This window comes from Protopterus annectens, chromosome 2.part1 (genome assembly GCF_019279795.1).
Source record: "Protopterus annectens isolate FY-2018-M chromosome 2.part1, PAN1.0, whole genome shotgun sequence".
NCBI classification, from domain to species: domain Eukaryota; kingdom Metazoa; phylum Chordata; order Ceratodontiformes; family Protopteridae; genus Protopterus; species Protopterus annectens.
The window spans coordinates 1,066,103,628-1,066,118,106 of record NC_056729.1 but is presented as its reverse complement, the minus strand read 5'-3'; the positions used below and the strand labels follow the sequence as shown (position 1 = coordinate 1,066,118,106).

Below are 14,479 nucleotides of genomic sequence, written 5' to 3'. Positions count from 1 at the left end.
TTGCATTTAGCCTCCTGGATACCTTTACATGTAGAAGAATCTGAAGACTGGGCATTCTTTTAAGACAGTTGGTACAGAGGGGAACTGCTGACATTCTGTGGTCTCACTAGCATTCATAAAACAGTAGGCAGTACTAAGGAACCAAGAAAAGGCTGTCTAATACAGCAAGTTGTGCCAGTGCCAAAAGTAATCAGTGTAACTAAGCAATGGCTTGAGGCGGACATCAACTTTTAAAACTAAATCAAAAACAAAGTGGCCAATGCTGAAAATCCCAATACCAACAAGACTGCATCTGGCACAGAAATTGGTACCACATCCCAGGTTCTGGCATCAGCACCAGAAAGAACATCTGTATTAACAATGCAGTTGTCAGGATCAATATCAAAAGTAAGCTCAACACCCGGAAAGTTGGTGCTGACTTGTACACTGCAAAAAATGGAGTCACAAAGATCAGCATTGACAGAGTGACATGGGAGGATTGGTTGGTAGGGGGGTACTGATTTTTGACTCCATATATCTGACAGACGTAGCATGCGACTGAACAAGAGAGCCTCCCTTGAGCCCTTAGCACGGTCTCTGCCAAACTAACATAACTGATACCAAGTATAGCAAGGGAAGGAGCAGAAGGCCTCAACAAAATTAAGACAGGGCCATACTCCTGTCTGACCTACATGTCAGTCAGTCTACAAACAATACTTCCTCAGAGTTTCAAAAAAAAAGTGCTTTCTGCAAAACATTTTGAGTTTTTGCTGACAGGGAAACAAGTGTCAATCTAGCAATATGATTCCCTTCTGGAAAACGACTCAGAAGACTGTATAAAGAACACCATCAGGTTGCAAGGAAGAGAGAAAAATATAGTTATCAGGCACCCTTCATAAGGGATGCCAACAATAACCTGCTCACCTGTCCAAAGGACATCAAATGCAGCAGGAAGGAGTACTTCCAACAGCTTTTGAATGAAGAAAACCCCACAGAAGCTAAATGCCCCAGAAACAGCCTACAATGAAAGAGGAGGAGCTCATCCTAGAAGTTGTAAAAACAAAGTGAAGGAAAATTAAGTCAGGGAAAGCGTTAGGCTCAGACAAGGTCATGGCAGAGATGACTTAAATGTTGGGTGAGGTATGGGAGAAATTGTTCCAGAAGGTACTCATAGCAATATGGAGACAAAGGAGTATCCCGACTGGAGAATAAGCATTCTAGTGTAGTGTCAGTGTACAAGAACAAAGGGGACACAATTCACAACTCCGTATGCAGGTATCATACTCCTGTCAAAATGCATGAAAAGTTCTGGAGGGTAAGTTATAAACTAATGCACAGTAGTAGAAAGTAAATGGGAAGAAATGAAGAAAAACAGCATTTTTGTAAATGCTATTCTTAGCCAAAGGGAAATTAAACTTCAGTCACAAAAGGAAACAGTATGGGATAAAGAGGTCCACATATGTGCTGCAATTTGACATTTGGTTACAGGGAAAGTCTGACTGGGTCAGAAACCCATTTTCAGTGGAGGCCTGGGGAGACAAACTCTCCAAATATACTGGATCAAAAACTGGTAAAGTATTTAACAGTATCATGCAAGTATAATGCAATAGTAGATGATAATAGAGAGAAGTATACAAATGAATAACAGATTACAAATGCTAACAAGATACAAGCTTACAAATTATGTATAATGATACATAACTGATTTTAAGAGAGTCAAAAAAAGTATGAATGACTGTTTTACATTTGTCTAGATAACTTGTTTGACATTGCTGGTCATTTACATATGTACATATTTACAAGGAGGTAGTACTAAGGAAACTGCAAAGTTGATTTGAATAAGATGAGTAAATTAGAAGAATCAGGAGTGAGTGGTAGTTAGAAAGGGAAAGCAAGTGAGATGCAAATTCAGTGGGAGGTGGGTTAAGTATACATTGGGGGTCTGAGATGGATAATATAGAAAATGGTATGAAATGGTGCAAGATTGGTGACAGAAGATGAGAAGTTTTAGTAGGAATAATTGTGTACAGTTAGTTAGTGGAAGGTGGGTAACAGGAGAATGGAGAAAGGAAATAGAGTTGCAATTAAATGGATAGTGTTCAGTTTTTTTGTTTCTTTTACAGGGACAATTACTTAAGGAGTAATTGTTTTAGTACAAACTGACCAAGTATCTTAAAAAATTGGTCATCTGCACACAGGATACTTTGGCACTTTTTACTCAACAGCTTCTTTGTAATAAATCAGTTATTTCCTTTGTTCAGCTACGCTTAGGCAGATTTACCTAACCTTCCCACCACTGCATGTAATAAAATGCTTGACTGCTGAATATGAAATTTGGCTCTCTCATTTTGTTGCTTCTTTTAACAGACAGTACTACAAGACTCAAATTGTACTTGGTTTCAACTTTTGCTAGGGAACACCTCATAGAAATGGGTTCCCTCCAGACTTTTGTCCACTTACTCTGAGCCTACCATTTGGTTGGAGTCCGAATTAAGGTAGGTTTATCAACTGCTTCAGCAATCCAGCAGAAAAAAGTTCTATGGTCTAATGGACTACTTTTTTTGGTGAGAGGTACTTTGTATATATGATTTCTGTAGGTGGAAGGGAGTAAATTCTTCAAGAAATACTTTTCAGAAGTTATTTATTTTGTCTGGATGCATGAGCAACTGGAAATCTTTGAGGTTACATTATGGAAATAAAACAGGGAAAGATTGGTCAGCTTTGTTTGTGGTACTGTAATTAAGGCAAGAATAATTTTATGAATCCAAAAGTAGTGTTTTCACAAAAATGTTCACACCCTGAAAACACTTTGATACATAAAAATATAGTAAACTGGAATAAAACTCAAGTGTACAGTCAAAATTAGGGTTGCCGCCCCTCTGTTTTTTTTTCCGGACTATCCAGAAATCAAACTGATTCTCCGGTAGTCCGGAAAACACTGTACAAACTCCGGTATTCTGTTTAAAAAAGGAAACAGACTATCGGAGTTTGTAAATCGACTGATTTACTATGCTTTTTTACAGAGAAGCATAGTAAACCAGCTGAAAGCAGGTAGCAGGAATGGAAAAAGAGTGCTTTCCCTGCCGGGTGATGTCATCGTGACATCACAAAATGGACAGGGTGTAGGCAGGAGAGGGGGCGGGGGTTAATGGTGACACGAGGGGTGTGGCTTTACTCCAGGTTTAGCCACGACAAAAGGTGACAACTGTAGTCAAAATAGTAAAACAGAACACACTGCTTCAACTGACAAATGTCTCGAGAGAGAGAGACTGAAAAAAGAGTAAAACCTAGCTAAAAATAAAACGTTCACAAAAAGTACTGTTTCATTTATAAAAAAATTAAAATTGAAAAGGTTTCCCTAAAGGGAAATTATCTGCCCAGCCAGGGAGAAATGCTAGCTGACCATTGACTGTCAGAATCCTAAAAGAATAGCTCTTTTCAGAGGTAAGAAAGCTCTTAGGGGCTTAGAGCTCAGACTGCTGATTTTCTCCTGACCTACTCGAGGTGCTAATGATCTGAGGCTGTGGAAACTGGCCAGTTGTTATATCCTAGGCAGGATGGCTTCTGCAGCAGTGATCAAATGATGAACATCATTAAATGCTCCATGGCTAAATGAGAAAAAACCCTGAAAGGTGGGTAGTGGAGACCAGGTGCGACAGAAAATTTAAAATTCTGAGGTACAGTTTTCAATGGTAGTCCCCAAAAGCACAATATATTTCCATTACAGTAAATATTCTACACGGGCATTCAGGGGGGAGAAAAAAAAAAAAAACCTTTACACGTTTTTTTCACGCAAGTATTCAAGGAAAAATTCCTTCACAAGATATGACAATCCATAAACATGACGTTTTCTAGCATTATCTATCTAGCATAATCAGTAAAATTCAAAAGAAAAAGCAGTGTTTTTCTTCACAAAAATGATGTAGTGAGAAGTACTCTTCTGTGGAAAACGTATCTGCCAAACCTTAAAGAATAGCTAGCTGACCATAATTTCCACAAAGCCTGCAGAAGGGAAATGCACTTTGGCAGTAAAAAAGCTTTGAAGCTTTTGACACACTAACCATGGCTTTTAAGTGGCTGTCCATGAGCCCCATTGTATGTAGGCGAATGAAGGTGCCCTGAAGCTTTATAGATGGACAGCTAATCACATCCCTGGCAGCATATAATCTAAAAGCTTATGCTTCTGCAACAGTGACCTAATGTTGTACATCAGCGAGAAACTTATAAGTAGCACTGCACACAGTGCTAGTTTCCTCTGCAGCTCTCACTAGGTTAAATCTCTCAGCGATCAAACAATTCTTAAGTCACAGTGTTCTTTATGGCTTTTAGCTACAAAACAATACATGACAGACATTGGCATATGGCTGAACCATTACCTTTTCAATATGAAATCAGTTGAACTACAGGCAGTAGAGAGAACTGCTGCACAGTACCAAAAAGTTAATCTTCCGTGGTAGTGGACTGGAAGTTAGGTTTAACACGCATATCTGCAGAGTAAATTTTTTTCTCAGTTTAAATTTGCAGTGATGGAATAATGCCTTTAAAGCCCTAAGAAGTTGCAAAATATAAAATAGCTACTTGAATCGATCAGCAAAAAAAATTGCGATGTCGCATGAAACTGCTCCTTGGCCAGAAAAGTCCATTACAAGTTTAACTGCATAAACAGAACTTGGCTATTAGTGTTATATCTGACACAAACCTCAGATGTGAAAGCAGCTTCGCTTGAAGCAAAATCAGACTCTGGCACATTTTCAAGTTCACCCATCTCTTCATGGCAAGGTGCAACAAAGGACTCCTGCAGAATGAAAAACAATCACTTGTATGTGCATGATACCCAAGATTTTTATACTTCTGAATTAAATTACAAAAGTGTACAATGCAAGTCTTAAGTCTTCCACATTTATTTTAAATTAGTTTCTGTACATTATATCAGCTGGTTATTTGACTGCTAGATCCATAGTCAGGCATATGCAGTGTAACCCATGGTGTATATTTTGTGCACTTTTTCTAGAAATCAACATTTTTGTAAATAAAAATAATAATTAAAAAATCCTCCTGTTTTGCCAACAAAAACAAAGAGTCTTATTTAGGAACATCTGGTAGGCTATTTTGTTTCTTTTCGAGTTAATTACAAGAGTTTTTTTTTTTAATTGATGGAGCAGCTCCACTTGCAAAGAAGTGGGTATATGCTCTAAAATATGGTACAAAATTTCAAAAGTCAAGGCTATAACTGTGATACATATGCAGAACCAAGGCAGACTTACCTGGCTTGCAAAAAAGTTCTTCTACACAAAAGCTGTATCAGTATTCTTTTATGAAGCACTATAATATCCTTTTGGCTTCATAAAAAATAGTCATTACTGCACTCCCACACCATCGACAGCTTCCAACTGCAAACTCCCCAAAAACAGCTTGTGCCCAGGGTAACCACCCCCACCTGTGTAATAAAAATCTATCAACTACAATTTAAAATAATTACCCTGATACAATAAAAATGTATAAGGCGCGGTGGTGCAGCGGTAGCGTTGTTGCCTCACAGCAAGAGTTTCTCCCGTTCGATTCTCGGCGGGAGCGCCTTCTGTGTGGAGTCTGCATGTCCTCCCCACGGTGGAGTGGCGTTCGAAAGAGATGTGTAGAATGGGCGTGCCTTCGTTGAAGGCTGGGCATCGAGCTGGCACCTCGTCACCCGTAAAAAATCTACTGCCATTCATTAGCGGACCGGAGTTCCACTGTGGCGACCCCTAACTGGGAAAAGCCGAAAGAAGAACAACCCTGATACAACACAGGAGAAAAAAATTACAATACAAGCAGTTCAACAGAGAAACAAAATATCAGTAGCCATATCTGGTGAGATGGTTACTAACCGCAATAAAAAAAGGAATACAAGTTCAATCAAGGGTTTATAATCTGCACTAGGGCAACACATTAAAGCACTTTATTGGTCAAATATGCAGTCACTTCAGTGTACGAATGACAATTGCGTATTAACTAAATTTCATCAGATAATATAAAATCAGAAGCAGTAACCATGTCACAAGAAATGAAAACCTGCACAAGCACACAAGACCATTACAACCTGCTAATACATACAGTATATATTTGTGCCAAACTCTCTTAACATCTGAATTCCCCACACCCATATTCCAAACACACTTGGCACAGATGAAGTAAAACATTCAGCTGCTGTTAACTATGACACTCTAAGATGAACATGCAGAAAAAGAAATAAAAGCCTGTTTTCAACATCACCTCCCTCCATCATGTACTGACTGAAATGGAACAATCACAAGCTTATATTAACTACCTAAAATTCACATCTACAGAAGCAGAATTCTAAAGATACTACTCACTTTAATTACAGAGCACCTGACACTATTACGCAAATATGTAATCGCTTACACAGATATTGTCTGAAAGTGAATCTGGATTCTTAAGCATTTCGGATGCAGTTATTTTCTCCATTTCTACAGTCCCTTCTGCGCAAGATGCATCAGTAGAACCCTGAAATAAAACATAGTTAAATGCAATTAATGTTTATGAACTTCAAAAGTCAAGAGAGCAAGGATGTGTATTATCAATAAATACTAGCAAAATACAAGCAATGAAAGACAGTAACAACTTAAATTAGCAAAAAGACAAAATATTCTAACACAGTGGTTAAAATTTGTAGACATGTTTTCGACTTCACAAAGTGAATGTTATCAGTAGTAAAATCTGATTACACCAAGAGCTTAGCATGCATCCCATTACAAACCATAGCACCTGAAACTTGTGAAAAGAAGAGCATGCTGCAGATTACAAATGTACACCACAGAATGCTAAAAAAGCTAGCATCTCTCTCTTTTAGGAAGTTTATTCAAACGACAATTATAGAGAAACTGAAAACATGGCATCATACAAACCTCATTAAGGGTAAGAGAATCTAAATCATTTCCAAGTTCTAGTGTGCCCTCGTGTGCTGTGAGCTTCTTGTCCAGAGCTGCTGCATCTGATTCCTACACAATAAGAAATTCAGTATGACCAAATTTAACATGTAAGAATGAACATTTTCACAGATCATCAAGATCTGACATGGCACATATAAATTATGTTCTAATCATAACTATCTGATACTCAATTGTCCATATACATGAGATCCAGGCCATGGCATCAAGTGTTTTTAGTATGGTAAGTCATGAAAGCAAACCTATATGTTTTGCACAAACATTTTAACTATGGCCTAACAGTGAGATACCTCAACTACCAGCATGACATTGCAATGGCATACATAAATGTCATACATGAAACCTTGAGAACTAACTTGGGTTCTCCACTGAGTAACCAACATACATTTGGCGGAGCAGTGGTGCAGCGATTAGCGTTGCTACCTCATAGCAAGAGGTTCTTTGGTTTGATTCTCGGCTGGGGTGCCTTCTGTGCAAAGTCTGCTTGTCCTCCCTGCATTCTTCTGGGTGATCCAGTTTTCTCCCACATTCCAAAGACGGGTCTGGAGCATTTCTCCCTGGGCCTCTACTGAAAATGGGCTCTTTCCCAGTAAACAAATGTTAAATATAAATAAATTAATGAATACTATAATAACCAAAACTATAATAATTAGGAATTTAAAACAAAAATCTTTTTAAGTTTTACTTACAGATGCAAAAAAAGAAAAGGTTAAATGCAGTTCTGTTAAGGAAAGTACAATGCACTTACTCCATTAAAATAAATAAATGATTTACTGCAGGAGTCATACTTAGTGTGTGGATATTCACCATCTGTACCAGTCTTTGACAAGGCCTTCTGTCTCTCTCTGAAAACAGAACTCCTTAAGTTTGATTTACCTACACCTCAGGAAACATTGGGTCAAAAAGTCTAAAGAAACATTTACATAATCTACACGGCTATAAAGTATCAAATGAGGTCATAGACAGTAACTTGCATATAGTACAAGATTTTAGAAAATGGAATAATAAAATCAAAATCTTAAAAAATAAATCTAAGTCTATGGTCTCTGTATGCCTGTGGCCACTGGGGAATTGACACATGCATATTTAAAGCAGGCAACTTGGCTAAGGAACATTCCATTTTGCACTGTTAAACTGTTGCTGTGGCCATTTCTACATAGGCCGAACAATAAGAGAGTTAAGGGACTTGCATTACTGAAAACTTAAGTGGAATAAGGAGAAATAAAGAATAATGTTCTCTGCAAAAATTTGATTGTAAAGAAGTACATGTGAGGGGGCGTGGCCAATATGGCTAACAGAGCAGCATTACAATACAGAAAATGTAATCACAAAATTAAAATTTGAAGATGCCTGTTAGCCAGATTTATTCATTACTATAAAATGACTGGCCATTAACATTCAAAACCGAGCACACTGACTGGTCAGCCTAACCAGCGTTCCCATTGCAAATAAAGAAAATACCAAAAGAAAAAGGTCCGGTTGCCTGGACCTTCTTCCATTACTATATGCTATAACTAAGTTTTCTTCACCATTAAAAGCAAAATAATAAAATTAGAAATCTGGAAACTCCGGAGGTACAAGACAGAGGATGGAGAAAATACTAGGAAAATCAGGTATGTTATTCAAAACTAAAGAAACATATCTGATTTTCCTTGTATTTTCTCCACCCTGTCTCTCTCGTACCTCTAAAGTGTCCGAATTTCAACCTTTACTTAAAAAAGAGAAATGGAGAGATCTTCCTTTTTCGTTGCTTCCTTTACAAAGCACTACAAAACACTACAAAGCACTACAAAACACTACAAAAGTCCCATATGCATGCACAGTACATCAAGAAAACCCTCAGATATGTAAACAAAGTGGAAGGACACCATGCCACCAATATACAAGGAGCCTATTTAAGAAAAGTTTTTGTTGTTTGTCTTTCAGCTTTTCCCGGTAAGGGGTCGCCACAGCGGAATTCTGGTCCGCTAATGATCGGCGTTTCATAAAGAATCTACTGCCAAGGTGCCAGCTCGACGCCCAACCTTCAACGAAGGTACGCCCATTTACGCACACGTCTTTCGAACGCTACCCAACCACGGGGAGGACATGCAGACTCCACACAGAAGGCACTCCCAAGCCCAGCAGAGAATCGAACGGGAGAAAAGACTCTTGCTGTGAGGTAACAAAGCTACTGCCGTACCACCGTGGCACCCTATTTAAGAAAAGTACTTTTCACCCAGCAATGGGTTATTGCTATTATACAGTGTCATTATTTAAGAAAAGTACTTTTCTTAAATAATGACACTGTATAATAGCAATAACCCATGGCTGGGTGTGGGGAATGCTGATTTATCGACACCCAGCCACGGGTTATTGCTGTAATACTCAGAGAGATAACTTATATCTCCCAAGTTCTTCAAAGGCTGTAGTTTTTGTAAGAATTTCAACTGTAGAAGAGACTTCAGCATAATTCACTCAAGAAACAGTACTCAGGATTCTTGCGTTAAAGAAGACATCCAGTAAATATGATCTAGTATGCAGGATATGAAATGGGATAAAGTAAAGGCATCCAAGATATGGAAAATTTCACAATTAAAAAAAATATCATCACAAAGAGGGAACTGCAAAGATTAGTAAAGTAGAAGTTAAAAAAGAAATAGAAGTTGACGTTATGGAGTGCTTGCAAAATGAAGGATTCAGTGTAGAAGGTCTAACACAGGTTACATCGCAGCATGATGGAGTGAATCCCCAAAGTAAGGAGAAGCAGGAAGATCAGGAAACATCTGAAGAAGAAATATGGACATGGTAAAGAAAGAGAGATTTAATATGGTGTAATATTTATGCAAAGGAGAAAGCACAACTAACCAATAGAAAAAGAGCAGCGCCAAAGATATTTGCAGAAAAATACATGCAAAGGAATCCAGACATGGAAAACTTTACAATACAAAAAATAAGACAACAGAGGAAAAGTAGAAAAGGAGATTAGTACTGGAGAAGTTAAAGAAATAGAAACTGAGGTTGTAGAGTACCTGCATAGTGAAGGAGTCGGTGTAGAAAATCTAATTCAGAAAACAGGCTAGAGCAATGGATATCCAAATTAAGTGAAACAGGAAGCAATTGTTCAGGTGCCACGAAGATATTTTGGAACTCTCCACAGGAAATCAGTATAAATGTTCACTTGAAGCTGGACAGCAAGGGAAGGAACAGGAAACTCTGATGCAGTCAGTGTTCAGGAGTGATAGGCCAGTGAAACTCTGATGCAGTCAGTGTTCAGGAAGGAACAGGAAACTCTGATGCAGTCAGTGTTCAGGAGTGATAGGCCAGTGAGTTCCCATATGACAGAGCAACAGATGGCATGGGATGAAATTGAAGAGAAATGTGCCACATTTAGATGATATAGAATTTTCAACAGAATGCCTGCAGGAAATGGAAAACAAAAAATGTGCCCTATGTTTAGAAGGAAATGAGCTAAGAGAAGAGTTGCTTGATTTAATAGACAGACATATTAAGATCATTGAAAGAAACAGACTGAAGGTCAATAAAACCCAAAAAGTCAGAAGTTTGATAAAACAAATGAACACAGTAATTAGGACGGTCCACAAAGATCCATGTGATAAAACAGAAGTAAAAAGGATACATTACTTTGCAGCTAAATTAATTAAGTTCTACCACAAGAGCACAGGGTAGTGAGGCAAAGGAAGGAGAGAAATCATGCTGCGATGTAACCTGCGTTAGACCATCATGGAAGTATCGAACAGAGAAAACTATAAAGCAAAACAAGAAGCACCACTGTTAGAAGAATACATAAGAGGGAACAGATCAACAAAAATACTAAGAGAGATGTGATAAAAGCAATGTGCAGTATTAGAACAGACAAGGATCTATCATGCACTATTGCAAACAAACTAGAAATCTCAGCACAGGCGTAAAAACAGGAGATAAGCAGATAAATATAAAGGAAAAGTACAAAATAAGCAATTTATTGATACCCAGAAAAGTTTGAGAGAGAATTGGGAAACAAGGTAAAAGGAATTGAAAGGCTACCAAAAAAGAAGAAATATACATTTTGGAGAGGTATGATCATGTGGAACATAAAGATGCTAAATGGACAGAAATAAACGAAAGAATAAGAACGTACAGGATATGAAATGGGATAAAGTAACAGCCAGAGAGATTGAAGCAATGTTAAGAAAAGCCTCTAACTAGAAAAAAACAAACCCAGATGCAGTACCTAACATTTGGATAATTTATTTTATTTTATTTTTATTTTACATTTGTTAACCGGGGGTGTCTGACTGAGCCGAAAATGAGAAGTTATGTACCTACCATAACATTCCATGTTAGTTGTCTTCTCTCGCCTTCTTTCTTGCTTGATGGGTTCGGAGCCGATCCTCGGCTCCGACTCTGCACTTGCTAAGCTCGAGAGTCACTTTTACCAGCTCGAGGCAGCCCCATATCCCATGATGCAAGGCGGTAAGTACCCAGATCTCGTTTGATGACAAAGGGCAATAGCACCAAGCATAAACACTTCCCAAAGGAAGAAGAAAAGCCTGCAGGATGGAAGAAGGACCAGCTCTGAATGGTCTTCAGCATAATAATTCCTTGTAGAAAAAGGTCTGTCCAGGCCTGGGGGAAGGAGGGAGGGTCGCAAGAAAGAAGGCGAGAGAAGACAACTAACATGGAACGTTATGGTAGGTACATAACTTCTCAATGTTAAGTTGTCCATCTCGCCTTCATTCTTGCTTGATGGGACCGCGTCCCTAGCACCTCTATCCTGGGTGGCTCAATGGAACAGACTCTTGAGGACTGTAGAGCCAAAACTGGCTCTGTCCCTGGAGGCCAAGTCCAATTTGTAATGGGAAACAAAAGTATGAGGAGTGGCCCAAGTGGCCGCTGCACAAATAGTGTCTAAAGGAAGTCTAGCTTGAAAGGCTGTAGAAGTAGCTAAGCTTCTAGTTGAATGTGCTTTAGGTTTTGAGCACAGCTGTTTTCCCCTGAGCCGATAAATTTCAGAGATGACAGAAGAAAGCCATCTAGATAAGGTAACTTTAGAGACAGGAAGGCCTTTCTTGTTATCAGCATAGGAAACAAAGTGTTGATCGGATTTCCTAAATTGTTTAGTTCTGTCCAAATAATATCTGAGTTGGCGATGGACATCAAGATAATGTAGTTTTGTTCGATCTGTTTGAATAGTTTGGAAAAATACAGGGAGATCAATGGATTGATTCAAATTAGTCTTTGAGGCGACCTTAGGCAAAAAGGTCGGATTAGTTCTCAATGATACTCTGTCTTTGTGAAAGACCAAATAGGGGGGGTCGAACCGATAGAGCATGAAGTTCAGACACCCTCCTGGCAGATGTAATAGCTACTAGGAATAAGGTTTTCCATGAAAGAAATTTCAGGGAGCAAGAAACAGCTGGCTCGAAGGGGGGAAGAATCAAGGATGTCAGCACTAAATTTAGATCCCATTGAGGGGGAGGACTCCTGACTGGAGGTTTCAGGAGGAAAATTCCTTTTAAGAAGGCTCTACAAAGCCTGTGGGACATAATATTGTGATCTGCGAACCCGACATGAAAGTTCGAGATAGCAGCCAATTGAACTCTAACTGTGAAAGAAGAAGATCCTGCATGAAAAATCTCCGCTAAGAAATCCAAAACTGCCTGAACTGGAGCAGTGAAGGGATCAATATTCTTGGCTTTAGCCCAATAAGAGAAACGTTTCCATTTGCTTGTATAAATCCTCCTGGTAGAGGATTTTAAGGAAGCTACTAGAATGTCTCTAACGAGGTTAGAGATCAAAGGAAGCCTGGCTAAGGAAGGAAGTGGAGCAACCATGCTGTGAGGTTGAGAGAAGGTATAGACCGGTGCAGCTGACCGGATTGGTGAATCAGAAGATCTGGCACTGGGTCCAGATGCCACGGCTGCACCAAAAGGTGACGATGGAGGAACGGAAACCAAATTTGTCGAGGCCAATAAGGAGCAATGAGAATCATTTTGGCTCTCAAAACGGTTGCTTTCTGGATAACTTGAGGGATCAGAGGAAATGGAGGAAAGGCATAAAGAAGTCCCTGGGGCCAATCCTGGGTCAGAGCGTCTCTGGGGGGATGGCCTGGCAGAGGGAAGAGAGAAGAAGTCTGGGCATTTGCTGTTTTGGGGAGTAGCAAAAAGATCGCAACATGGGCGACCCCATTCCAGAAAAATCTCTTCCACTATAGATTGCTTGAGAGACCACTCGTGAGGCATGAGAATAGCTCTGCTCAATCTGTCCGCTAAAATGTTGGTTTTCCCAGGGATGCGTTGCTACCAGAAACCGATGAGAGGAGATCGCCCATTGCCAAAGTCTGAGCGCTTCGACACAAGGGGTAGGACTTGGTTCCGCCCTGTTTGTTGATATACCAAACTACAGACATGTTGTCTGTGTGGACTGCAATTGTCCCTACGGGAAGAAAGTCGTTGAGGGCTTGCAACGTTAAAAGCACTGCTCTCATCTCCAGGACATTTATGTGCAGGTGGTACTCGAACGGTTGCCACGCCCCATGAACCATCCTGCCCTGATAATGACCCCCCCCACCCGATCAGGGAGGCATCCGTGGTGACAGTGGCTACCAGGGATGGGGGTACAAAGTGTCTGCCTTGGTGAATCTGGGGAGAAGTGATCCACCAAGCAAGATGATTTTTGCAAATCTGTGTCACCAGAATTTGGTGACGCATTGGAAGTTGTTGGTAAGACCACTGAGTGAACAACATCCACTGAAGAAGGTGCATGTAGAAGCGAGCCAGAGGAAGAAGAGTAATGGCCGCAGCCATGAGGCCTAATACCTTTAGAACCATTCTGGCCTGTACTTTCTTGTTGGCTAGAATGATCCTGACATGACTTTGAATGTCTGAAACTCTTTGATCTGTAAGGGTAGCTGACATCCGAACAGTGTTTAAGTTTGCGCCTATGAAAGTAATAGACTGGCAGGGCAATAAGGATGACTTTTCAAAGTTGATCGAGATGCCCAAATGAGAACAAAGATTTATTGTGTAATCCCTGGCTTGAACAAGCTGATGCCTGGTGGTGGCTGAAAGGAGCCAGTCGTCGAGATATGGAAACACCTGGAATCCTTGACGTCTCAGGTGAGCCGTGACCACTGCCATGCATTTGGTGAACACTCTGGGGGCTGTAGTGAGACCAAAGGGCAGGGCTCTGAACTGGAAATGACTGGACCCCAGCCGAAAGCGGAGAAATCTCCTGGAGCGTCTGTGAATTTTTATGTGATAGTACGCATCCTGAAGATCTATTGAGCACATCCAGTTGTCCTTCTGTAAGAAGGGCAGAATTGATTGAAGAGTGACCATTTGGAATCTTGTCTTCCTCACAGACCTGTTGAGTCTGCTGAGATCCAATTTTGGTCTCCAGTCTCCCGTCTTTTTGGGGACCAAAAAGAACCTTGAGTAGATTCCGGGCTCTGAATAGTCTGTTGTAACTGACTGAATGGCTCTTTTTGCAGTAGTTTTAAGACTTCTAACTCTGCAATTTCCCTTAGACCGGGTGGTACATCTGGAAGGGAATTTGAGGGATAGAAAGGACTT

The 14,479-nt window shown here is 39.9% G+C and overlaps 1 protein-coding gene across 1 annotated transcript in view; it reads right to left on the bottom strand.

The window, feature by feature from the left end:
• Positions 1-14,479, bottom strand: part of TDRD6 (tudor domain containing 6) — a gene marked incomplete at its 3' end in the record, with an annotated part of 543,290 nt that overhangs the window by 383,761 nt on the left and 145,050 nt on the right. The window contains exons 5-7 of the mRNA XM_044062624.1: positions 6,882-6,974; positions 6,379-6,480; positions 4,679-4,774 (exon numbers count right to left, since the gene is read on the bottom strand). Of these exons, the coding sequence (XP_043918559.1) occupies positions 4,679-4,774; positions 6,379-6,480; positions 6,882-6,974 (291 nt within the window). The remainder of the gene's footprint in view (positions 1-4,678; positions 4,775-6,378; positions 6,481-6,881; positions 6,975-14,479) is intronic.